This window comes from Equus przewalskii, chromosome 4 (assembly GCF_037783145.1).
Source record: "Equus przewalskii isolate Varuska chromosome 4, EquPr2, whole genome shotgun sequence".
NCBI classification, from domain to species: domain Eukaryota; kingdom Metazoa; phylum Chordata; class Mammalia; order Perissodactyla; family Equidae; genus Equus; species Equus przewalskii.
The window spans coordinates 101,953,689-101,976,917 of NC_091834.1; the positions used below are offsets into that span (position 1 = coordinate 101,953,689).

General features: G+C 58.8%; 3 protein-coding genes across 19 annotated transcripts in view; 1 reads left to right on the forward strand and 2 right to left on the reverse strand.

Annotated features, from left to right (window-relative positions):
• Positions 1–90: 90 nt before the first annotated feature.
• Positions 91–4,465, reverse strand: FASTK (Fas activated serine/threonine kinase). Of its 10 annotated transcripts, none has more exons than XM_070616800.1 (10): positions 4,208–4,465; positions 2,997–3,419; positions 2,321–2,500; positions 2,054–2,193; positions 1,350–1,563; positions 1,106–1,265; positions 800–891; positions 582–717; positions 388–502; positions 91–301 (listed from the first exon to the last, which is right to left on the reverse strand). In XM_070616800.1, exons 1-10 carry the CDS (start codon positions 4,287–4,289, stop codon positions 194–196), a joined length of 1,650 nt encoding a protein of 549 aa, XP_070472901.1. In that variant the 5' UTR covers positions 4,290–4,465; the 3' UTR covers positions 91–193. The 10 variants fall into 10 exon arrangements, with proteins under 10 accessions (XP_070472901.1, XP_070472903.1, XP_070472907.1 ...); XM_070616802.1 differs by having other exon boundaries at positions 3,959–4,433; XM_070616806.1 differs by having other exon boundaries at positions 3,178–3,419; positions 4,208–4,415.
• A 196-nt stretch (positions 4,466–4,661) lies between these two features.
• TMUB1 (transmembrane and ubiquitin like domain containing 1) lies at positions 4,662–7,386 on the reverse strand. 2 transcript variants are annotated; one of them, XM_070616811.1, is made up of 3 exons: positions 7,068–7,386; positions 5,765–6,183; positions 4,662–5,477 (listed from the first exon to the last, which is right to left on the reverse strand). In XM_070616811.1, the coding sequence occupies exons 2-3, from the start codon at positions 6,151–6,153 to the stop codon at positions 5,126–5,128; spliced, it is 741 nt and encodes a 246-aa protein (XP_070472912.1). In that variant the 5' UTR covers positions 6,154–6,183; positions 7,068–7,386; the 3' UTR covers positions 4,662–5,125. The 2 variants fall into 2 exon arrangements, with proteins under 2 accessions (XP_070472912.1, XP_008537987.2); XM_008539765.2 differs by lacking the exon at positions 7,068–7,386 and having other exon boundaries at positions 5,765–6,440.
• Positions 7,387–10,024: 2,638 nt separating this feature from the next.
• AGAP3 (ArfGAP with GTPase domain, ankyrin repeat and PH domain 3) overlaps positions 10,025–23,229 on the forward strand; it is a 56,847-nt gene continuing 43,642 nt past the window's right edge. For 4 of the 7 annotated variants that reach the window (XM_070616817.1, XM_070616818.1, XM_070616821.1 and 1 more), the window contains exon 1: positions 10,026–10,500. In XM_070616817.1, coding sequence (XP_070472918.1) covers positions 10,170–10,500 — 331 coding nt within the window. In that variant the 5' untranslated portion in view covers positions 10,026–10,169. Of the gene's footprint in view, positions 10,501–23,229 lie in introns of all 7 variants that reach the window. The other 3 variants (XM_070616820.1, XM_070616819.1, XM_070616823.1) reach the window with 3 other exon arrangements.

Below are 23,229 nucleotides of genomic sequence, written 5' to 3' on the forward strand. Positions count from 1 at the left end.
CTTCTGTCTCTGTATGGGGCGGGCGGGCATGAATGGAAACAAGGATGAGGGGACCCAGTGTGCTCCCTGTCCCAGAAACGAGATGCACAATGGGGAGGGAAAGGGACTTTAATGAGAAACCAAAACAGAGGGAGCCAAAGTGCAAATCGTCCACCCCCCATAGGGGGGCCATCATGAACCCGTGTGTACCCCCTCACCCCCCTTCAGGCCCCCAGTGGAGGCCCAAGGCCTGGAGCTTCTGTCTCAGGTAGCTCTTGAGCTGGGGCAGGCCTCTCTGTGACTCCAGTTCCTCGAAGGGTAGCTGCAGGGGAGAGGGTGCCAGGTTACCCACAGGGCCTATGGGCTGGGGTGAGGATGCGCGAGGAGTCACAAGGGGGAGGCTCTCACCGGCAGGAGCTGGTAGCCCATCAGGCCCAGGTGCCGCTCCCGCAGCGCTCGGGAACCCAGCAGCACTCTGCCGTCCCGGCAGAAATGCCAGCGTTCTCGCAGCATCAGCACCACCCTGGAGAGGGAGTGGATTGGGGCTCAGGGTCGCTGTCCATGGAGGCAACAGGGCAGGCTCTCCCACCCTCTTCCCTTACCTTTGGGCAGGGTCGCGGGTAGTGGGCTGCGGGGCAGCCTGGCCCTGCAGACAGGACCTGGGAGGGTATGGTAGGAAGGGGTCCTGGGTCCTTACGGGAAGCACAGCACCAGAGCTGCTGACACATAGCAGGAAGTCTGGAGGGGGGAAGAGAAAAGGCTGCTGGCTTTTAGCCAAGGCTCCCTGTCCCTGGCTGCCACCCACCCATATGGAGCTCACCTGTGCAGTAACCTGGAGGCACGGTCAGGTCCTGGCGGTATTTCTCCTCCCCCAGCAGCTGGCGCAGCCCCTCGGCAACTATGTCCTTGTGACTGAGGGGGAAGGAGCATGGCTATCAGGAGGCTCCTGCTAGTTCAGTCTGCCTCGCTGCGCAGCCCCAGGCAAATGCCTTCGCTGCCTTGAGGCCCAGTTTTTCTTTGTGACCACTGACAGTGCATCAGCGTGGACAATTCATGGTCCCCTGGCTTTCCTACTCTGTGCTTCTGGCAGGCCATCCCCTCCCCTCCCCCAAGCTGCCCCAGCCACCTGTACTTGCAGCGGGCACGGTCAGTGATGAGCGGCTGGGGGAAGATGGGCACTTGCTGCCTTCGGGGAAGGCGGGGCCCCCGGTATCCTGGGAGCTCCAGCTCCACAGCCGTGTCCAGCAGGGAGAGGTAGCGCCGCACAATCAGGGCATGAGGGGTGCCTGAGGGACAGTGGGGCTGAAGCTCGCTGGGCTGCAGACCCCCACCCCGCTTTTCCCTTCCCAGCGGCCCTCCTGGCTGCGCACCACTGATGTGGTTGATGAAACCCGGGGAAAAGACAAAGTGCAGGGCCCGGAAGGGTAGGCACCGCAGCTGGCACAGGGACATTAGGATGTTGACCGTGGCCAGGGGTGCCAGCCCTGCTTCTCGAGCCAGGATCCTCTCAAGGCAGGGCATAAACTGCTGCTCCAGGGGCAAGTAGTTCAGCCGCCCAAAGGGCAGGACCAACTTCTGTACCACCTGTGGAGAAAGAGCAGCCCATCACCCAGCAAGAAACAGTTCTCCAATATCCTTTACAAGCTGAATCCCGGGGAGGCGTGGCCTGCAAGCTTATTACATGCCCGTGAAGGGAAAACAATCCTGCCACCCAACATACACACTGGAAGTTCGACAGCATAAGCAGTCTTGAGCCCTACATGATTAAACACAACACAAGCAGAGGAGACACTGCTGTGGGTCTGGCCCAAAGACTCAGGAGTGGGATCAATGAAGCTAGAACAGCACTAAGGGTGCCTGGAGAACTCCAGAGAACCAGGCATACGTGCTGGGGAGCTGGACAAACCAAGGAGGGTGTGCGCAAAGATGGAACCCTGGGGGACAGAGCAGAGAGCCTTGCTGGGTTGTCTGCTGCAGGAAGCAGCAGCCAGTCAAGCCGGACAAGTGGCTGGGCCTGACAGGGTGGCTGAGGGTGACCAGGAGAGGAGCATGGGAGGGTGGGAGGTAATCCCACCTTGCTGTTGAGCTGGGCTTCCTGGACCACCAGGAAGTGCGCAATGGCTTCCAGAAGCTGGGGCTCCCGCAACCGGTGCCGGGCCAGGTGCTGGGCCAGGAGCACCATCACGTGAGGAGTCAGTTCTTCTGGCCTGGCCTCTGTGAAGAACAGCCCATCAAACTGGACCCTCAGGCCAGAGTTCCAGATTAGATTCCACCTTAGCCCAGACACCACCACCTGTCTCCTCCTCAGCCCCTCCCCACCTGCCATTAGCTCCCCCAGCACCTGCCAGGCTGCGGATGAGGTGCTGCCGTGGATAACGCAGGAAACGAGGGCAGCTCAAAGCAGCTTCCAACCTTTGCCCACCACGAAGGACAGGTTGCAGAGGGGGAGGAGGCTTCGGAGGGAGGCGGAACCTTCGCTCCTGCTCCAGGGCACACACCAGAGGGCCATCTGACGGGAAGCCTGAGAGCCAGAGGGTCAGAGGAGGCAGTCCTGCTAACAGGAAGCTGCCCTACTCCACTCCAGTCATGGGGTTTAGTTAGTGAATTCCCAGCCTTCCTCAGCTCCGTGTTCTGGGCTGGAAGGTTTGCTCTAGTATCAGTGGAAATACTGGAGAAATGTGAAATGCCATGTGAACTTGAGGTATCAGAACAGCCTGTGGGGAAGGCCTTATACAAAGATGACATATGAGCTCTCATCTGGTGCCAACAGTGACAAATTGTCGTGGCTTCCTAGAGCACTAGATTAGAAGGGATCTGGGGTGGCACTCTAGTTAAGCTGGACGTATGCTGCTTGACTCCTGGTGTCTGCTGTGGATGCAGGGGAGCCGCGGCCAGTGTGCTGGGGTACGTGCCATTCCCGGCAAAACCTGAGAGGTGAATTCTGACACCGATCTCAGGTCCTCTACTGATCTTTCTCTATTCTTCCACTAACACCCACCCCCCAGACCCCTCCTCACCAAGTAAGACTGCAAGGTGCAGACACACGTGGATGGTGTGAATGTCAAAGGAGGGGCAGTTTCGGATGATGAGCTGACTCAAGTCCTGCAGTGTGGCCTGCTCCACAGGAGGGGGCTGTGGCCGAGACCCCAAGAGCTGGCCCAGACGACGGAGTGCCACCGGGTAGTGGTGGGGGCGCACCTTGGTGGGGTTCTGGCCCAGCCAGCGTAGCAGCTCCCCAGGGCTCCTCGCCTGTTCCAGAAGCCGCTGCAGCCCCTGCACAGGGCCTGCATGGGGGCCTCCTCCAGGAGGCCGGTCCCCCCACTTGCTGGGCCCCAGATAGCAGGGCTGTACTGGCGGGAGCAGCAGCAGGCCAGACAGCCGAGCAGCGGAGGCCTGGGCAGAGAGCAGGACTCGAAGCATGGAGTTGGGTGATGGAGACCCTGAGGGGTGGCCCAGAAAAGGAGGTGAGGTTTTCTCCAAAGGGGAGAAAGACCTGCTACCTACTCCTCACCACACTCCCTGTTCAGAGGGCCTGCGGTCAGAGCAACCCAGACTTGTGTTCATCCCTGCTTGTGACCGCTCTGGTCCTCTGCCCCACTCCGCCCGCCCTGCCTCCTTCCACTCATTTGAAACAGCAATTACAGTCCTTCAGTGTGCTCAGCGCAGTGACATTTACAAAGCAAGTCCACATGCATTATCTCTTCTTCCTCCCCACATGCCTGTGAGGAGACAGACAGGGCTGGCATTACCTCGATTTCACAGGTGGAGAAACCAAGGCCCAGAGAGGCGAAGGGGTTAAGTTAAGCCCGAGGTCACGAATCGGGTTAGTGGTCGCGCCCATCCTGGAGCCCAACTCGCCCGGTCCATCCGCCCTCCCGACCACCTCCCCCTCCCGCAGGAGGCGGCGGCGGCGCGGAGGCTGGCACGCGGGTTCCGCAGTCGGACGGGGCTGGGTTCCATGCTGAGCGCTCCCACTTACCAGCTGCGTGACCTTGGACAAGTGGCTTCGTCTCTCTGCCCAAGCCTCCTCGCCCGTGAAACGAGAACGCGGGGCCCACCTCACAGGGCGCCCGTGGGGCCGAGAGCGCAGCTTTGCAGCGGCGCGGAGTCAGCAGTGTCAGGGGTCCCCACACCCACCCGGCCCGGGGACGTCAGGAGACCGTGGTCACGGTCGCCAACACCAACTCCCGCCGCCCTCCCGCGCCCGTCCCGCAGGAGCCGCCCCTACATGACTCCCCAGGCCCCGCGCAGGTCGCTCCCTCAGTCGGTCTCGGGGCCCGGGAGCCGGGCTCCCCCCGCGGCCTCCTCATCAGCGGGCCACCGAGTCCGCCATCTTCCCGGCAGCCCCCGGATCGCCGCCCTGACGCCAATAGCGCTCAGCCCTCCGCCAGCAAAGACGTGGCTCCCGTCAGGCCCCGCGCGCCGGGGCGCCGTGCGCCCCGCCTCCCGCTTCCGGGAAGCTGCGCGCGCGGCACCGGGCGGAGCCGGGGCCGGAGGGGCGGGGCCAAAGGGCAGCGCGCTGAGGCTGGGGCGGAAAGGCGAGAGGGGAGCTGGCGGCTGGCCTGGGCAGGTTGGGCAGGACCGAAAGCCCCGTACTGCCCTCCGCTCGCTCCTTTTTTCCCACTGGCTGAGGGATCCCCGCCCCCGCCGCCCGGCCCACACACCCAGACACACACCGAGAGTGAAAACTTCACAGTTATTTAATCTGGGCCTGTTCCAAAGAACCCCTCTGTCCCGCCCAGCTCCCCTTCACCAGTCCCCCAGGGTCCTTGGGTCCCTAAACCAGCCCAAAGAGCTATTAGGGACTAGAGGTGGCTGGGTGCTCAGGCAGAACACTAAGACGGGCCCAGGGGCGTGGCCCGGCTCTGCCCAGGACCAAGGCAGCGACAGCAGCTGCCTGACCCAGAGGAGCCAACTGTCAGTGGCGGCTGAGGGCCAGCAGGCCCGGGAGGTGGCCCAGAGCCATGGACGTCACAGGGAGGGGCCTCTGCCGAACCCCGGAGGGCTCTGCGGCGCACGGCTGGGCTCCAAGGTAGTGGGAAGAGGCAGGCCGGAGAGGCGGGCCTGGGCAGACAGCAGCTCCCACCGTGTCGTGGGGAGCAAGGTCCAGAGCGGCCAGTGACACTGCCAAGAGCCCGTGGAGGCACTACGGACGGTACATGGCAAAGGCCAGGAGACTGAGGAGCAGGGTGAAGCCGGCCAGACCCAGAGTGGCGGTCAGGGGAAAGAAGGGCCGGTACTGGATCTGGCAGTACCAGAGCAGCAGCAGAAGCAGAAGCAGCAGGGGCAGCAGCAGGCTGCCTATTTCCAGCCCGGAGGGGCCTGGCTCTGACCCCGGTGGGCAGGGAGGGTGTGGGGGACCGACCCGCGTGGACACGTGGCAATGGAGAACGCAGTTGGGAGGGAGGTGAAGGCTGCCCAGAGTCTGGGTATCGTCTCCTAGCAGTTGCCCTTGGTAGATGAGTCGCACCTGCTGCTCCCGGCCCGGAAACTGGGTCCTGAGGAGAGAGGGACCTGGGTAATAGAGCAGGCCTCAGGCAATCCTAGTCCCTTGCCTAGAATAATACTCCCTCCTCTCTTCTCTGCCATCTACCCACCACCACCCAGGTCGTGGCCTCCAAGAGGGTCCTTCCTGCTACAGGGGAACAACACAGTGTGCATTTGGGGACTTCTGTTCCCTCATCTATAAAATGAGGAGGAAGTCTCAGATATTTCCAGTGGCCCTTCCACTGTGATCACTTCTACCCCATTCTAGCATTTTGTTCCTGTCCTCATCCCAGCTTACCTTTTCAGGGAGCCAATGGTGTCGTGAGGCCAGACTCTGGCCACCTGCTCTGAATCGTTGAGGAATTTCAGCCGTAGAACTAGGGGCTCCTGGGGGGAGTCCGGGGGTGGCGGCGTTGCTGGGAGCTGTGTGCCAGGCTCTGGCTGTGCAGCCTGACCTCTGTGTCTCAAGCTGGGGGTCTCGGTTCCTGGGGCCTCCCCTCTGATGCTGTCGGTGACTGCCATAGCTTCACTGGGCTGTGCTGGTGTTGGGGTCCCTGATGTCTGGGGCAGTGAGTTGGTGCCCTCGGCGGTGTGTGTTGAGACCCAGGCGAGAGCCAGCACCAGAAGGCAGGCAAGCACCGCGAAAAGGATGGTCACCTCATCACCCACCCCTTCAATCAGGGCCATGGCACCTGCCTTGCCTGCTGCGCTACCGAGCTGGAGAGGCACAAAGAACCCATGAGGGGGTGGCTCACTGGCCAAAAGCCCTCTCATCTTCAACAGGCTCCTGACCCCATCCCGCCACAACTCTCCCAAAGCCCTCATTCCTCTGCCCCCTTACCCAAGCCCTACGCGGGAGCACAGACTGCCCTAACTCCCAGTCACCCCAAACTTGCCTCATGTGCCCTTTCCCATCACCACATCTCAAGTCTTAACTTGTAACCGAGTTCTTGGTCTTTAACCAGCTCCCCAAATCACCCAAACCATATGCCAAGGTAAGGGCCTCGACCTTTTAAGTAACCTCTTCCCTAAATTCAACCCCCACCAAACTTCACCCCAAAGCTTACCTCTTCTTCCATCTACTTCATCCCAAAGTTTACCCCAATGCTTATCTATTCTGTTGCTAAAGTTTCTCCAAGGGGAAAGAAAAAGGGCCTCTATGCCACACACACACACACACACACACACACACGCCCTACCCCTCATCCCCGCCCTGTTACCATGTACCCAAATCCCAACCGTGGCACGGGATTGCTTCCCAAGGCTTGCCGACACCAAAAGTCAAACTCTGCCCTTTGGCAGTCTGGAGCCTCCAAGGGCTGCTACACCCAACACAACTCGGCCCTTCCTGGTCCACTCAAGCCCCAACCCGCGGCGGCCCGACTCCGCGCTTCCCCTGGAAGCCTCTCCAAGCCCAGGCAGCTGCCAGACCCCAGATCCTGCCCGGGAATCCGAGACTTCGCCCTCCCCACCCCCAACTCCTCCATCACCCCTCCCATCTTCCCTCCCTGCAAAGCCGCTGGAAGGCACGGGCGATCCCGGGGCGGGGCGAGCGGGGGCCACGGGGAGCGGGTGGGCGCGGTCACGGCGCGGAGACTCACCGCCCGGCTCCGCCAGCTCCATAGCGGACCCTCGGGCACTTCCGGGCGGGAGGCGTCGAGGTCGCAGACACCTGAAGGCACCCCTCCTTCACCGCCGCCGACGCGACCGCCCGGAGCATTGTGGGACTTGTAGTCCGGCGCGGTGCGCCGTCTCCCCGCTCGTGCCTGGAGAACCACATGCGGGGCTTGGTGGTCTGGTTGCCTCAAGCATCTGGGGGGCCGGCGGGGGCGGGTTTGGGGGTTGTGCTAGCAAGCAGAGGTTTGGCCGGTAACAGGATCCGCCTCCTCTCCCGCGGGCAGCCAGGGCATCTGTCACTCCAGAAACCAACGTCAGCCGGAGTACGTCAGAGCACCCGTGTTTCGAGAGGCAGGCTCTAGGGAGCTCAGGTATCCTCTACCCTGGCATACTCTTATGTCCGAGTGGACGCAAGCAGGCACGTTGGGACCCCCAAATTGACTCCAGCCCAGAACCCAGTACCCACGGGCTGCCCCACCAGGCTGCCTGAGGATACCAGTCTCCAGGGCTGGCTACCGTGGCTTGGGCTGACCTGTTTCCCTGGTCCCCTCCTCCACTTTGCCCCTGCAAGACTGTTAAGAAGCATGGACTTTGGAACCTGGAACAAATGCTGATCCCTCATCATGTCCTTAGCAACTATATGACCTTGGGTGCGTTGTTGAATCTCTTTGACCCCTAAATTTCATTTCTAAGATACACCTCATAAGGCAATTATATGGAAGAAATTAAGTGGTTTATTAAATAAGTGTGAAAACTATGTAAGGAATCTGCCACTCAGTAGATATTTGCTCACCTAGTTTTAGAACACTCCCTCCACCCAAACCTGGGCTCAGAAATTGGGTCCTTAGCCTGTTACTGTGTAGAGGATGTTGAGGCTCAGCCTGGCCTGGGCCAGCTGATTTCTGTGGATTTCCCCCCTTCCTCTGGGCTCCTGGAGGCACAGAGATCTCACATCCTGGATTTTATAGGTCAGTCTTGATTAAAAGTCATGTACCCTAGTCTTCCCATAGCACATGCCTACTTGTGGGAGCAAGTACTCCAAGTGCAGCCTTGGGAAAGTCAGTTTAGATTTATAATGTACAGAACCAACTTGTCTCTAGTTCCTTCCCTTCTATTCATTCATTTATTCTAGAAACATTTATTAAATGCATATGTCAGGCCCAGTGCAAGATGCTGGGAATAAAACGGTGAATCAGACTTTGTCCCTGCCCTTATGTGGCTCATATACTAACAGAGGAGACAGACGTGTAGACAGCCCACCAGTGCTAAAATAGATGTGTGCTGGCTGCTGGGGCAACACATTTGAGGAACCCTTTACCCTCAGCATCTCTCCTGAGAGGTACCTGGTGCAACTTCTTGCTGTCGATTCTAATTAAGCATCTAAAAGAATTATTAGATATTGCTTTTAGAATTACAGAACATCAGAGCTAGGTGTTCTGTTCAACCACTATATTTTGCAGATGAAGCCCAGAGAGGGCAGAAGATATCCTTAAGTTCAAACAGGTAGATAGAACCCATATCTCTCAGGAGCTGGGGAGGCCCCTGCTATTGATTAGCTTGCATCTGGTTCTTTGGAAGGTACAAGAAACTTAGGAATGGTGACTGGGTTGGTACTGGGGCAAAGTTGTGTGGGCAGGTGAATGGGGAGCAACTTTATGCTGGGAAAAGATCCAGCTCGGCCTGGGAAGTGTAAGTGAGTGTAAAAAGGATATGTGTCAACTGTGCCAGAAAACGTCCGGGTGCAGCCATGGCAGACTGATTGGTTGGGTCAGCACCCTGCTCAGTCCATCTCAGGGGTTTTAGGAAAGGTTGGGGGAGGGTTGGCTAGCAGAACTGCAGACAGCTTTAGCGATGGGGATGCAGAGGAACTGGGACATTGAAGGGAGATCCCTGGCCCCAGAATGAGCAGACAGGAACATAGGATGGACAAGGGAGAGAGCACAATTAAGAGTCATGTGGGCTCTGGTGACTGTCTTGAATGGGGTGAGTGGGGGAAGAAGGCATATTTGATTCCTCTCTCTTCTTCCTCTATATACCAGTGGGTCCATCAGTGGTCAGCGGACCCTCCCCAGTCTGGCAGAGGGGTCTTTTAGAAGAGGCAGGAAATTAAGAGTGGGTACGTAGTTGTTCAGTGTCATTTCCAAGGGCCTCACGGATGACTCTCTCAGGGAGAACTGGAAATAGAAGCTGGGAACCCAGATTTCCAGTCTCCGTGCTGCAGCCTGCTGTGGAGAGTCCAGGGGAGGGCTAGAGGGAGAACCCCGGTGGGGGGGGGGGGGGCGGGGTAGTCTCTAGGGATGACCTTGGGGCCGGGGACAGGGGAGCCTGTCCTGCACTGAAGGCAGGACCTTGTAATCGAGTCGCAGCTGGGCCTGGGCTGGCGGCCCTCCTTGGCCAATCAGCCACGTTCATCAGCACCCTCAGGCGTAGGGCACTGTTCGGGCACTGCCCAGAGATCGGACACTCCACCCAGACCAGCGCAGGGCGGCGAAAGCGACAGCCGGGGCCAGGAAGGGGCCAGGAGGAGGCCAGGGCAGCCGTCCCCTCTGAGCGGGTGGCCCTGGTGGCGGGTGTGGGTTGGGGCTGGAGAGCAGGCGGAAGGGCCAAGGCTAGGTGGGAGGGGCCGGGGCACTAAGGCTGGAGCGCGCGGCTCGGGGGTGGAGGCTGCAGAGCCAGCGAGCAAGCGAGGGGCGGGGGCGCTGGGGCCAGCGCGCAGGAGGGGCGGGGGCGGCGGGGAGGGGGGCTCGGGCTGCGTGTGCTGGAGCCGGCGGGGGCGGCGGTGCGTGCGCATGACGCGGGGGGAGGGCCCGGGCCGCGCGCTCCCGGTCCCGTTGTTGTTGCCGCTGGAAGCTGCTCCGAGGCAGCGGGATCGCGGCGCCGGGAAGCGCCCGGCAACGGCGGCCACAGCGTGCGCGGCGTCGCCTACCGGCCTCGGCCCCCGGCCCCCGGCCCCATGCGCTAGCCCCGCGCCGCCGGCTCCGTAGTCCCGGCCCCGCCAGCCCCGCGCGCCCGCCCGCCGCCGCCGCCGCCGCAGCGCCGCCTCGGGCCCCGGTCGGGCCCGCCTCGGGCCCCGCGGCTCCGGAGCCATGAACTTCCAGGCGGGCGGGGGGCAGAGCCCGCAGCAGCAGCCGAGCCTGGCGGCGCCTGGGGGCGGCGGCGGCGGCGGCGGCGGCGCGGGGGGCGGCGGGCAGTTCGGCGGCGCGGGGCCGGGGGCCGGGGGTGGCGGCGGCCCCTCGCAGCAGCTGGCCGGCGGGCCCCCCCAGCAGTTCGCGCTCTCCAACTCCGCGGCCATCCGGGCCGAGATCCAGCGCTTCGAGTCCGTGCATCCCAATATCTACGCCATCTACGACCTGATCGAGCGCATCGAGGACTTGGCGCTGCAGAACCAGATCCGGGAGCACGTCATCTCCATCGAGGGTGAGCGGAACCGGAGTCTGCGGGAGCCAGGGCGCGGTGGTCTCTCCGGCGACGCCCGGAGACTCTGCGGGCCCGGCCTGGCCTGGCCACGCTTTCCCAGTCGGGGGTCCTTGCGCGCCTGAGGTCCGGGCCACGCGGTGTGCTATCGTCGGCGCTGCAGAGCCAGCGTCCAGGCTTCGCCATATCTCGTTCGGGGACACTTTGGGGCTGGGGACCGGTCCCGTGCCAAGGGACACGTTTTCTGCTCCTATGCTCCAGGGCGCGAGGGTGGTGTCGCTTCGGGAACGAGTGCGCTCGGAGCCGCAGAGTTGCTGGGGGTCTGGGGCCAGATCTGGTCAGGCATGGCCGGGGTGGGTGGGTGCAGCGGAGGGCCTTGGCGGGCCGGGACGTGGGGCGGCTGCCGGAGAGGCGTTTCAGCTGCTGCTCCTGCCTTGCCCTGCGGCGGGGCGAGGGATCGGAGCCTCCCGTTAGTGGATGGCAGCCTTCCCGGGCCCAGAGCCCGCGGGCCCGGGAGGGTGGCATTCGCCGCGGCGCCCTCTCCCGACGCACACCCCCCACGCTGCCGCGGCCGGGCGGGCGCGGGCCGGGCCTGGCGCGGGCTCGGGCACCGCGACAGCGTGGGAGGCACCGGCCGGGCCATTGGCGCCTTTGCCGGGTCCCACGGGCTCCGGGCATCCGTCGCTGCTCTCCAGGGAGCCGCTCAGGAGGCGGGCGCGGGGCTGCCGGGGGCTGACCGACCTCCAGGGACACGGCGCCAGGCTTTGGGGACTGGAGTCCCGGGCCACTGCGCTGCCCAGCGCTCCTTTCTCCGGACTCTGGGGCACTGGGTTTCTGCTGTCGAGGGGCAGAGGAAGTGAGTGCGTGCTGCTGGCAGATGTCCCACGACCCCTCGCGTAGTGGGGACCTGCAGCACCCGCAGGCACCCCAGTGGCATAGTGACCTTTGAGCACTGTGGGGCAGATGGGCCTCGCCCTGGGCCATCTGCTTCCTCCGGTTCCATGGCAAGGGGGACGCCCACCAGCAGGTGGTGGGTTTGGCCTTAGAGAAAATGCAGGGAGTGTGCAGGCCTTTTGCTGATGACATGGAGTTGTGAGCAGGGGCCTGCTGCTATGTGGGCCTCACAGTTAGGGCCCCACTCCCATCTTCATCTCCTTGTGTGGGACCCTGGGGGCTCCTTCACCTGAACACCCCCTTTCTGCTTTCAGAGGTCCCCATGACTGGGGAAAGGAACATTCCGTGTTTGGGGAGTAGAGGACCCCTCAGTGCTGGGGTCCTGCCTATCTGTTGTATCCTTCCAGCCTGACTTCTGTCCTCTCCTCAGCCCTCTCTCCTCTCTTTCCTCTCAAGGCTGAGTTCACTGTGAACTAATTAGGTGACAGAAAAAACTCATTATCATGGATCTGAGTAAATGGCCTGAATCACCGTTGTGGTTAGGGACCAGAAAATGGCATTTGTGTGAGCCCAGGGCCCCAAAGAGAGGAGATGACCAATTTTTCCTCCTAGATCCAAAGGGGGTGGGGCGGGGAGCCGCCATTCCCTGCAGCTGCACTGTCCTTTGGAGGAAGTCAGAGAAGTGCCCTATCAGCTCCAAGATCACCCCACCCCGCCCCTTTTGGAAGGTGAAGAGACTTGGGGAGATGGCTACAGAAGAGATGAGGGAAGACATCTGCCACAGAGTCCTTCCTGGAGCAGGGAGAGGCAGGAACCGGCCGGCTTCCACCTCTAGCTCCAGCTTCCTTATCAGCAACCCCGGCAGCTCAGGAGGCCTCTGGCTGGTCATCTTCTGTGATGTGAAGGTCATGATTCCTGGGACGCACTTGGGTTTTCACGCCGTCTTAGATTCAACACCACAGGCAGAATTTCCCCCCTTAGAGCCCTCCCCCGTGACCAACTTCCCCATTGCGGTTTGGAAGTACCCCATGTTCCGTCTGCTTAGCCTGGAAGCTTGGTATCACCCGTCGAATCCGGGGACCCGATGTCTCATTGTCACCAGGCGCAGCTGCTCCTCACACATCCGTTCTCAGTTCTCCCCATCCCGGCTTCCCTGCTCCCTTTTGGCAAGCCTTCCCCCCTCTTTCCTCCTTCTTCCTTTTTTTTTCCAGCCTCTCTCCTGGAACCCATCTCTATTACCCACCTCACCCCTGCTTTCCCACTTCTGTCTGCTTTCCCAGCTCTTCTGCTGTACGCAGGCATCAAAAAAAAGAAAAAAACCCAGAAAACTCCTTCTCCAATTTCTGCCCTATATCCTTCCTTTCCCCATCTGCCAAACCATATTGCTGCTGTCCTGCAAAGCTGCGTCCCCACCTTCTTTCTCAGTGGAGGGAGGGGAGCAGCTTCTTTGGGCGTTTCCCTGCTCCTTCTGAGTCTGCTCGGAGCCTGCCTGAGCCCCCCCTGCCAGGGCCCAGCAGACCTGGGTCCTGGCTGTTACATAAACACATTGGTCGCCTGGGAGGCCGGTCTGTGTTTACTGGGGATGAGTGTCTTGGTGGGAAGGGATGACATTTTCCTCATGTACAGTAAGCCTCCACTCACTCCGGTAATACTTCGGTGAAGGGCTTATTTGTCCCAGCTCTGAAGGTGATCTGTGAGACTCAGTCAGGATCTGTTTGGGACTGAGGAAGCCCAGTGGCACCTCGCCCTCCTGTCCTCTCCTTGGTTCCCTCAGTCACCTCTGACCCTGTGGCCAGGGCAGGAGGAAGCAGAGGAACGTTCGGCTTTCCTGTGTTTCAGGACAGGATTTGAGGCGAGGCAGATGGTTTTGAAAAGTTCCTTTCCCACCAAAGACCAAGGAGAGAAAAAACCTGTCCGCCATGTGGTCTTAAGGAATGCAAGAAATATAACCAGAGCTGGCACGGAGGGATGGAAGGCTCACCACCACGCGCAGAACCTCTGAGCCGCTCTCATCTCCTTGATAGGGAAACTGAGGCTCAGAGAAGGGAGGGATCCACAGTGACACAGCCAAGGCTCGTGTGAGGCCTCAGGCAGGAGCCTGCAGGAAAAGGAGCTCCTGGGACTTGCTTGGGTCTCCTGGCTGCGTCCTAGAAATAGGGCTGCAGGGAACCAGGCCTCAGTCCAGATGGGAGGCAGTCTGGGCACCTGGACCCCAGGGACGCTGGGCCAAGTGAGCGGGAACCAGTGTGAGTTGTTGGGAGAAGCAGCCCTTGGGGTCCCAGGAGGGACCCTGGAAAGACTGGCTTGTCCCTGAGTAGATGTGCCCCTGGGGAGGTCTACCAAGGGAGGGCAAGCGGGTGGGCTCCGCAGCTCGCAAGGAGGGCCTGGCAGTGGACCTCAGCCACAGGCGTGCCTGCCGTGTGCTACTGCCCTCCGTGGGAACCAGGCTTTGTCACCCGAGTGACTTGTTCATGTCCCCTTTGTTTGCCCCCAGGGTTTTTTTTTTAAACAGTGACATGCCTTCAAGCATTCTAGGGCTTGGCTGGTTTGTTCTCACCCTCATCCTCGCCCACCTCCCTGGGCTGGGGCCTGGTAACATCCGAAAGGGACTGAGGCAGAGAGGTGCGCATTTTCCCATCTGGTCCAGGTCTCAGCTAGAGAGAGGAGGGGGCACTGCCCGGATGTGTTGGGTCGGGGCTGAGGGAGCAGGCGGAGGTTGCCGTCCAGCAGCCACACTCTTCCTTGCAGGCGTGCCTGGGCTTTAGCGTTTGTCCCGTGTTTTCCGTGTGTCCTGTCACTAGATCCTGGCAACAGCCCTGTGTTGCAGACAGGAAGCTCTCTCTTGGGCTAATTTGCCCTTCTGCCTGTTCCTTGGGGTGGGCATCCCCCAGCCTGGCCATAACACTCCCCTGTGGGGCTTGTGAAGTACCCATTTCTGAGGCTCCCTCCAAGGGGTTGGATTCGGCAGGTTTGGGATGGGGACCCAGAGATCTGCATTTGTAACTTTCCTGGGCCATTCTGGTAATGAGCTGGTTTAGGGAATGAGTATCTGGTGGGGGGCTGGTTACTTATTTAGGACTTTGCACAAAGGAGCTCTAGGAATTCTGAAAAAGAGGATATTCATGTGGGTGCTGGTGGCCAGGGAAAGCTGCATTTGTTCCAGATACATTTATTTAGCTCCTACTGTGTGGCCCAGTTGCATCTAGCACAGTGGAAGGCAGGAAGGAAGCTCAGAGCCGAGGAGGAGCAAGAAGGGGCTGGGCCAACTCTGGACCCTGAAGGTGAATGATGAGCCTGTGGGAAGTGCCGGAGTGGGTCTGGGAGTGGCAGGAATAAAGCCCAGGTTTTAAGAACACTAGGGCAAAGTGTAGAGACTGGGGGAGACTCACCAAGACCCCTTTCCTCAAGGTCAGAGGAGAGGGATGGAAAGACCCACCCCAGGCTGACCTCAGGCTGTGGGACCTCAGGCAGCAGCAAGATGGAAACCACCCCCTTCTCCATTCAGTGCTCCTTCACTGCATTCCAGCTCTCTGCCAGTTGCAAGACACCATACAAATAAGATAGTCCTTGCTCCTAAGTACCCTGTGGCTAGCTGGTACCGCTTACTTTCCTCTACCACTTATTTCTTTAGTCGAATGTGTGTGCCAGGCATGGGGGTTCCGGAGACTTTCCATGCAGAGGGAACAGGTTCGCAAAGACAGCAAGGAAGGGTGACGTATGGCGTGGTGGTCGAGAGCAGCTGGCTGGTCTGTGTGGCGGGGCATAGAGTCCACGAGGGACAGCCAGGAGCACCCTGGTTCGGGAGTTTTTAGTGCCTTAGCCTGTATTAATTTATTTGTATCTCAGCACGTTCCAGGAGACTGTTCGAAGTGGCACCTAATCCTCCAGGGGATGGGCTGTCATAGGAGGGTTGGAGCAGAAGTGGTACCAGCAGGTTGCCCTGCAGAACGCACTCTCGCAGCTGCAGTGTGCTGGGTGGATCAGAGGGAGCAGCGGCCACAGGGAGACCAGGCGGGAGGAGAAGTGGATTAATGGGCTCGTAGTGTCCATGCTGTGCATTTGCGTTGTGAGCCCTCTGTACCAGCTGTTAGCAAGTCTGTGGCCTCAGAACCTCAGGAGTGGAGGGAGTGAAGATGCCCTGCTTGAAAAGCGGGATGAGCTTGGGGGAGCTGAGGCCTGGCGGAGGCAGACTGGGGGCCCTCAGAACTCCTGTGTCCCTATTTAGCACCTCCCGAATGCCCACCCAGGAACCTTTGGCTTGCCCTCATTCTCTTTTTAACATTCAGGTAATTCAAAATTAGTTTAACCAGCTTGCCTCCTCCTGACCCCCAGCTGACTTCCACCAGGCACGCCAAGGGGTAAGGTGCAGCCAATTTTGGAGTGTGGAGCTGAGCCCTAGGGCTCTGGAAGTGGGAAGGGAGGTGACCTGGAACATCTGCTTTGAGGAGGCAGACCTTGGGCCGCGCGGTGTTCCCCCAGTTCACATTCTTCTGCCTGCCCGTGGGCTATCGTTGTCAGGCCTTTGCAGCTCTTTGCAGTTCACCGGCCATCTTCCTGCAAGTTCTTTTTAGGTATGTAGGTATCACCTCCATTTTTCAAATGAGATAGCCTCGGACTTCCCCCAGGCCACACAAGGACCGGCTGAACCAAGGTTTTGCCTGCTTTTCCAGCTCCAAGTCCGGTGCTTACCTCTTGCACGATGGACTCCATGAGCTTTGGTGGGCCAGGCTGGACACCCAGTTAGGCCTTCTAAGGACCCTCTCAGCAAAGCTTTTGACCTTGAGTTTAACTTTCAGAAACTTTTAGAATACTGTCGTGTGCCCCTTAACGACGGGATACATTCTGAGAAGAGTGTCATTAGGCGGTTTTGTCCTTGTGTGAACGTCATGGAGTGCACTTACACAACCTAGATGGTATGTATAGCCTTCTGCACATCCAGGCTGTGTGGCACTAATCTCATGGCACCGCCGTCGTGGATGAGGCCGTCGTTACTGAACTGTCGCTCTGTGGCATGTGCCTTTAACTTCAGGGTGACATAGGGTTCGTCTCTCCTGCTGTAACTTTCTTCCAGGTCTCTTGACTCCGCAGCAAAGCGGTGGCTCTCAGAGGTGCCCCTCCCTTCTGTGAGCAGTATGGATGTGCATATTACATATAGTAGATGGATGCTTGATCAAGGGAGACTTCAAAATATTCAAACACTGTAAAAGTTTAAATACATGTTGAAATGACAAAAATAATGCATGCTTGTTATAACAAATTCAATTGCGGAAGGAAGTAGAAGAATCGTGTGTACCCCGCCGTCCCCCTGCAGAGGTGCCTGCCGTTGGCTGGCTGGTGCGGTCCTTCCAGACTGTTTTCTGTCCTGCATGTCTACTATCAACTACTCTGTGATGGATTCAGTGTCACGGGTGTTTCACAGCAGAGGTGGGAGTTTCGTGGAAAACGCTGCACTGGGAGAAGGAGCCCGAGACGCAGAGATTCTCAAGAGGCCCCTGCGTTCATCCGCCCGTCTGACAGCTCCCTGACGGGGAATCAGGATACTTGGGTTATCATTTCTGCCCTGCCACTGACTGGCTGTGAGAACTCAGGCAAGACAGACAGACAGACACACACACACACAGATGCACGCGCGCTCTCTGGCCTGTCTTCCTGGAGCTGCCGTCTGGTTGCGTCTGTGCAGCTGGCGGTAACCCAGTGTGGGTTTGGACCTCTTCGGTCTCGGCTCCCTGGCCTCGGGTCCCGCCTGTCCAGAAGCGCGGGCTCCGTGCCGTGCGACGTCGTGAGCCTACCTTTGGGCATGCAGCACCTTGACTCGCGCTGCCTGGGAGCCCTCAAGGAGCTGGTCGTTGAAAAGGTCCTGTAGGGAGGAGTGAGATCTCTGCCTCGGTTTCCTCACATGAGACAGCAGGGGAATGACACAGCCTGCTTGTTGGGTCATGCCGAGTCATGCCGGGGTCAGGCATGTAAGGTGCCTGGCACGGAGCGAGCGCCCAGCGAGCGCTCGTCATCAGTTGCGAGGCTGCACGGTGCCCTGTGTGGGCTTGTCGGGTTTGTCATCTGTCACCCTCCGCGTGCATTGCAGGCCACTTGTCTGGCCGTTTCTGCAGGACAAATTCCAAGAAGAAAACAGCGAGACCCTTGGGTGTGCCCACTTCTAGTGTTTTGCTCCCCACCCCACACTGCCCCCCAGGAAGGCCCTTCCTGCTTCCAGGGCGGAGAGCACCTGTCCCCTGCCTTGCCACCCTGGCCCCCTTGCCCACCTGATGGGTACAAAAAAAGATGACATGATTTTCATTGTTTTATTTTGCATTCATTTGATCACTAATGAGAGTCAACATTGACAACGTTGAAAGATTTTTTTGGGTCATCTATATTTTGTTTAATTTTATTCATATCATTTTTTCATTTTCTTCTTGGTTCGTTGCTCTTTTTCTTATTGCGGCTAAGACCATTTAATGTCTTTTTTTTTTTGAGGAAGACTCGCCCTGAGCTAACATCTGCCACAAATCCTCCTCTTTTTGCTAAGGAAGACTGGCCCTGAGCTAACTTCCGTGCCCATCTTCCTCCACTTTATATGTGGGACGCCTATCACAGCATGGCATGCCAAGCTGTGTCATGTCCACGCCCGGGATCCGAACCGGTGAACCCCGGGCCCCGAAGCAGAATGTGTGCACTTAACCGCTGCGCCACCGGGCAGGCCCCCGTTTAATCTCTTGATCTAGGTTTTTCTAAAGCGTCCATTTCTGTTTGCTGGAGGGAAGCGGCCATCTTTCTCAGTTGCCTGTGAACCCCCGGGCCCTGGGCCGAGCTGACTGAGCTATCCTCTGGGCGCTGAGAAGAGTGAGCCCACCCCATGTGGCCCCAGCGGGGTGTGCTTTTGCTGGTGTGGGGCCTGTGTATGGTGTGTTCCTCTTTCTCCGTCTGTCTGTCAGCACTCCTCCTGCACTGTTGGTGTGCTGCCTGTGATGGTTTCTCTTTTGCCTTTTAATTTGGTGTTTTGATGGCCTGCACACCTGGAGCCAGGCCCGTTGGGGGGGATTGAAGCCTAGTCATGGCCTCTCCCTGTGTGCGTGTCTGCGTGTGTGTTTGCGGGGAGGCAGGACATCAGGACCCCATGGGGCTCCTGCTCTGCTCCTGGTGGGAGCTCCCAGTCCTTCCTCTGCCCCATCTCTTTTGCCCAGAGGACTTTTGTTAAACAGGCCTAAATGAAGGCACGAGAGCCTTGTGAGAAGAGCTGTGAAGATCTGGTGGCTTTTAGTCACTCTGAGGACCCCCGTCTGCATGGTTATTGCTCCTAGACTGTTCTAGACTGTTTTAAATGGGGTGGTGTGGTGGAATGAAGCCTAGGTGTCAGTCTTCCTCTGTCAGAGCCTGTACGGATAGTGATTATGAACCCGCTCTGGAGCCAGGCTACCTAGATTGGAATCCCAGACCTACCGCTTAGTAGCTGTGTGACCTTGGGTGGGTTCCTTAACCTCTCTGTGTCTTGGCTTCCTTGTTGCTACAGTGAGGTTAACAAGCACCTGTTTCATCCTGTAGGTGTGGTAATGAAGTAAGTTAATGCATGCAAAGCTTTAGACCGGCACCAGCCCCTTGGAAGTGCTCACCTTGTGGTGGCAGCCCCCATTCCACCATTCCTAAACTAGGTGCTAGTCGCTGCCTTTGCAGGGTGGTGGTGAGGACGAAGTGAGGGCATGAGTGGGTGGGCCTCGCATGATGTCTGCAGCTCCTCCAGTGGAGTTTCCTAAACCCGAGCGAATGAGCACGAGAACCAGGAGTGACGGGGCTTGGGGCAGGTTGGCATGTAGCCCGGCGGGCCCCAGGGCAGGACGCGTCTGAGGTTCCAGCTGATGGTCACAGACCCTGACCGTAGCTCGTCACAAGGAGAGTGGCCCACAGGCAGCTAGCATCACCTCGATTTGATTGTTTGCCTCTGGATTAAAGTAATTCCTCAAATTCAGCACCAAAGATACATGTGAGTCATGTGTAAATTTAAATTTTCTAGTAGCCATGTTAAGAGAATTAAAAAAAGTGAAATTAATTTTAATGTTTTATTTAACCCAATATATCTGAAATACAATCATTTCAACATGCAATCAATATAAGAAATTATTAGATATTTTACATTCTTTTTTCATACTAAGTCCGCAGACCCCGATCTGTGTCTCACGCCCTCACCTCTCCGTTGGGACTGGCCGTGTTGCAATGCTCGGTAGCCAGACATGGCCAGTGGCTGTGGTATGGGAGGAACAGCTCTAATTTTAGCCTCTAAGTAACAGAAAAATGCCAGTTTGTCATAAAAATTGAATACAGAAGTGTATCTTTCTTGATTCACTTTCTAAAGATTTTAGCATTTTTTTTTTTTAAAGATTTTATTTTTTTCCTTTTTCTCCCCAAAGCCCCCTGGTACATAGTTGTATATTCATTGTTGTGGGTCCTTTTAGTTGTGGCATGTGGGACGCTGCCTCAGGGTGGCTTGATGAGCAGTGCCATGTCCGCGCCCAGGATTCGAACCAACGAAACACTGGGCCGCCTGCAGCGGAGCGCGCGAACGTAACCACTCGGCCACGGGGCCAACCCCAAGATTTTAGCATTTTTAAGTAACGTGATTCAGTCGTTCAGCAGATACTCGTTTACTGAGTACCTGCTGGGGCCACCGTGATTGACAGCACACACATCCATTTAAAAGTGTTACTGAGTTCACTGTAGCTTTTCGTCGCTGTGTTTTCTGAAAACCTGGAAGTGCAGCCGCTGTTGTGAGGGGTGGGCCACAGGAGCTGCTGACGTCTAGTTGGGGAACCACGATTCGCAGGGTTCTGCTCCAGGAGTGCGCATGGCCGGGCGATGGTGGCGTGGGCCCTGTTAGTCAGCGTCCTGCTTATGGATGGGTTGGCCACAGACCTCAGTGTGGCTCACGTCATCTCGGTTTGGCAGTTTCATCCCCTGTGGCGGCTGCTCTGCCCTGCTTATGTCCTCCCCGCCCTCTCCCCTGCCTGTCGCCCACCTGGAGGATAATCCTGAATTGGGGTGAGGGGAAGACAGGCAGGCGGGGAAAGGCCATGGCAGTTCCCGGGCTCCTTCCATCGGCTATGGCATCAGCCCGGAGTTCTCAAGTGCTGGAGGGCCCGGCCCGGGAGCCTGTGGGTGGACAGGGCTTGTGCGAACTGCACTGTCAGTGGGCTAGCTGGCCTTCTGCAAATCAGCGTTACACACTCGTGAGATCAAGTGCTGGATGGTGAGGCGCAGACAATTCGGGAATCGGATGCTGACCGTGCAGCCCAACAGCAGTGCAGATAGAGGTGGAGAAGGGCGAGCCCAGCCCTCCCTTTGCAGGCCAGAGAGGGCGCGAGCGGCTGACCCAGGATTCAAGGTCACTGGTTGGCAGCAGGGCCCAGCCAGGCCCCTAGGCCTTTTTGCATCATGGTGACCTCCCTCCAGCTCACTGAGGGGAGATGGGCTGGGTATCCTGCTGGCCACCTCCCCATTACCCACAGCAGGGGCGTTAGGATGTGTCACCAGCAGATGTGACAACATCCCCCTCCCCCCATCCCGGGCTGTTTTTGTAAGGTGTTTTTGTTTGTGTTCTGTCCTTAATTTATGCCAAGTTATATATGTATAAAAGTTGAACGTTTGTAAATGTATCCATACCTTGGAAAGCATGTGGCACGGAAGAAAGCCTCTCTTCACTAGTAGCCCTGTGGTGGCTTCCTTGCTCTGCTTCTCGGTCCGCTTCCTGGCTGTGAAGTGGGGAGACCTGCCCCTGCCTCCCCTTGGAGGTGAGGTGATTTGGTCCTGCCCAGGAAGGAACACCCCGTTGTATTGCAGCAATAAATGCGAGCTCCCTTTGCCAACCCCGTTGTTAACCTTTATCCAGGGAGCTGGCCGGAACCCCGCACATGGGCTGGCCGTACAGCCCTCTGCCTTTAGCGTGCTTCATGACCTCTTGGTTAGGATGTCTTGAGGCCTCCTCCAGCCAACCCAGGGAAGACAGAGGTCATCTCCTAGCGCTCTCAAAGAGCTTGTTACTCTGTGGATGACGCCAGCCTGAACCTGTGTTAATACGCTCTCTCCCCTCCTTCCACCTGCCGGCTGTGGCCCTAGGGCCCTGTGCCCCTCCAGGGATGTTACTGCCCTTTACCTGTGAGAAGAGTGAGCCTCACTGAGGCTCAGAAGCTGGGCTCTAAACCAGGCTCTGTCCAGCTCCCGCGCCCGCCTTTTGGGTTCCAGGCCCTGGCCTCTTGGGTGCCCCTCTCCCCAGCCTTCCCTGGCCTGGTGCCTAATGGGGCCTGGAGCTGTTGGCACTCTTCCTCCTGCTGGCATTGTCATGAGCTGGTGTCTGCTTGGCTCACTGCTTCCCCTCTGGACACTGAGCCCTGAGCCCACTACCGGCCTGGCAGGTAACACTCGACTAAACTTGACCAGTGACCAGGGGGTCTCCCTGCTCTGTACCAGCCCAGGAGCCCTCCTGGGCACCAGAGGCCACTCAGGGAGCCCCCCACCTGTATCGCATGGCTCTGTCTCAGTACAGGGTTCCCTCGCAGCCAGGTGGGCCCCTGCTGGCCCAAGCAGCAGAGGGCAGGTGGGGCTGCGGGCTGTCTGGTGCCTGAGGGTAGAGCTCTGCAGCCCCCAGAGCCGTGGGGGCTGGCAGTGGGGAGGCGATGTATGGTGGGGGCCAGCGGGTCTCTTTCTGAGGCCTGTGGCTCCCCTCAGGCAGGAGGTGGGGAGGGCCTCTCACTTGGGTCTTTGACACGCCTGGCTCACTGTCTGGCTCGGTCCCAGGTTGCTGGTGCTTGCTGAGTGCCCAGCACACGCCGGGCTCCGAGGTGACTGGGAAGAGGATGGCGGTACACCGAGATCTCTGTCCTCCCCCTCACAGTCCCCATTCCTCCTCGAGGGGTCAGAGCGAGGTCAGAGCTGGGAGGTCATGGAGAACCTGGGTATCCTGCTTTTTGGTGCATGCTTCTGACAGGTCGACGGCTCAGGCCTTAGAGGGTGGTCATGTCTGGTGAGAAAGCTTCCCTAGAAAGCGTGCAAGTGGCCCTCCCTCCATCAGGCCCCCAGGGAGGGGGAGAAGCGGAGGAGCCAGTGACTGGCCAGAAGGCGGCCCTGAACTGACCCAAACTGTGTGGCCCTCGCCACGGGGCGGGGGGAGTGATGGGTGACAGTGGGTGTGAGGCCCTGAGCGAGGCCTTCCCCCATCTGGGGGGGCCTTGGATTTTTGCTGAGCTGGCTCCAAAGAAAACGTGTTTACTGGAAGCGGCGTGTGCAGAGGGCGGAGTCAGGTTTCCACCCAGGTGCCAGCAGGAGGTGGGCGGGCGGTGCCTTGGCCGCCTGGCTGCCTTCATGGGCCCCACTGCCAGACACCGCTTCACGGGAGTCGTGACTTTATTGTGAACATTGCTGGCGTGGTGTGTTCTTAAACTGTTCAAACGTGCCTCCCTACCCTCCAGCACTCTGTGTTTGTGCTGCAGATGTGGCAGGATTGACAGCTCTTGCTGTGGTGCTGGCAGCGCACGGCTCTAAGCTGGGGTGGGGTGCAGGGGGTGGGATGAGAGCTGGTATCCAGAGAGCAGGTACGAGATTAGCTTCTGTTCGTGCTCATTGTGGGCCAGGCCCTGCTGTCTGTGCTTGCTTGTAATTCCCAGGACAGCCCCACGGGGGAAGTGTTACCGCATCTTGCAAAGGAGGAAACCGAGGCACAGAGATGTAGAGGAATTTGCTCGCTACTAACGGCAGAGGCGGGACCTGAACCCACGCAGCCTGGTCTCAGAGCCTGGGCTCTGAGCAGCGTGCGCGACTGTGCCACGAGAAAGATAAAGCTTTTTAAGATAGAGGAGA

Coding starts and splice junctions, on each gene's coding strand:
- TMUB1 (XM_008539765.2), bottom strand. CDS start 6,291: ATGAGGGCTTTGGGAGAGTTGTGGCGGGATGGGGTCAGGAGCCTGTTG. Junction 5,478..5,764: donor ACCATTGGCTCCCTGAAAAG/GTAAGCTGGGAT, acceptor CTCTCTCCTCAG/GACCCAGTTTCCGGGCCGGG.
- FASTK (XM_070616799.1), bottom strand. CDS start 4,289: ATGAGGAGGCCGCGGGGGGAGCCCGGCTCCCGGGCCCCGAGACCGACT. Junction 1,564..2,053: donor AAGCCCAGCTCAACAGCAAG/GTGGGATTACCT, acceptor CTTTCTCCACAG/GTGGTACAGAAGTTGGTCCT. Junction 892..1,105: donor CGTGCCCGCTGCAAGTACAG/GTGGCTGGGGCA, acceptor CTTCCCCCTCAG/TCACAAGGACATAGTTGCCG.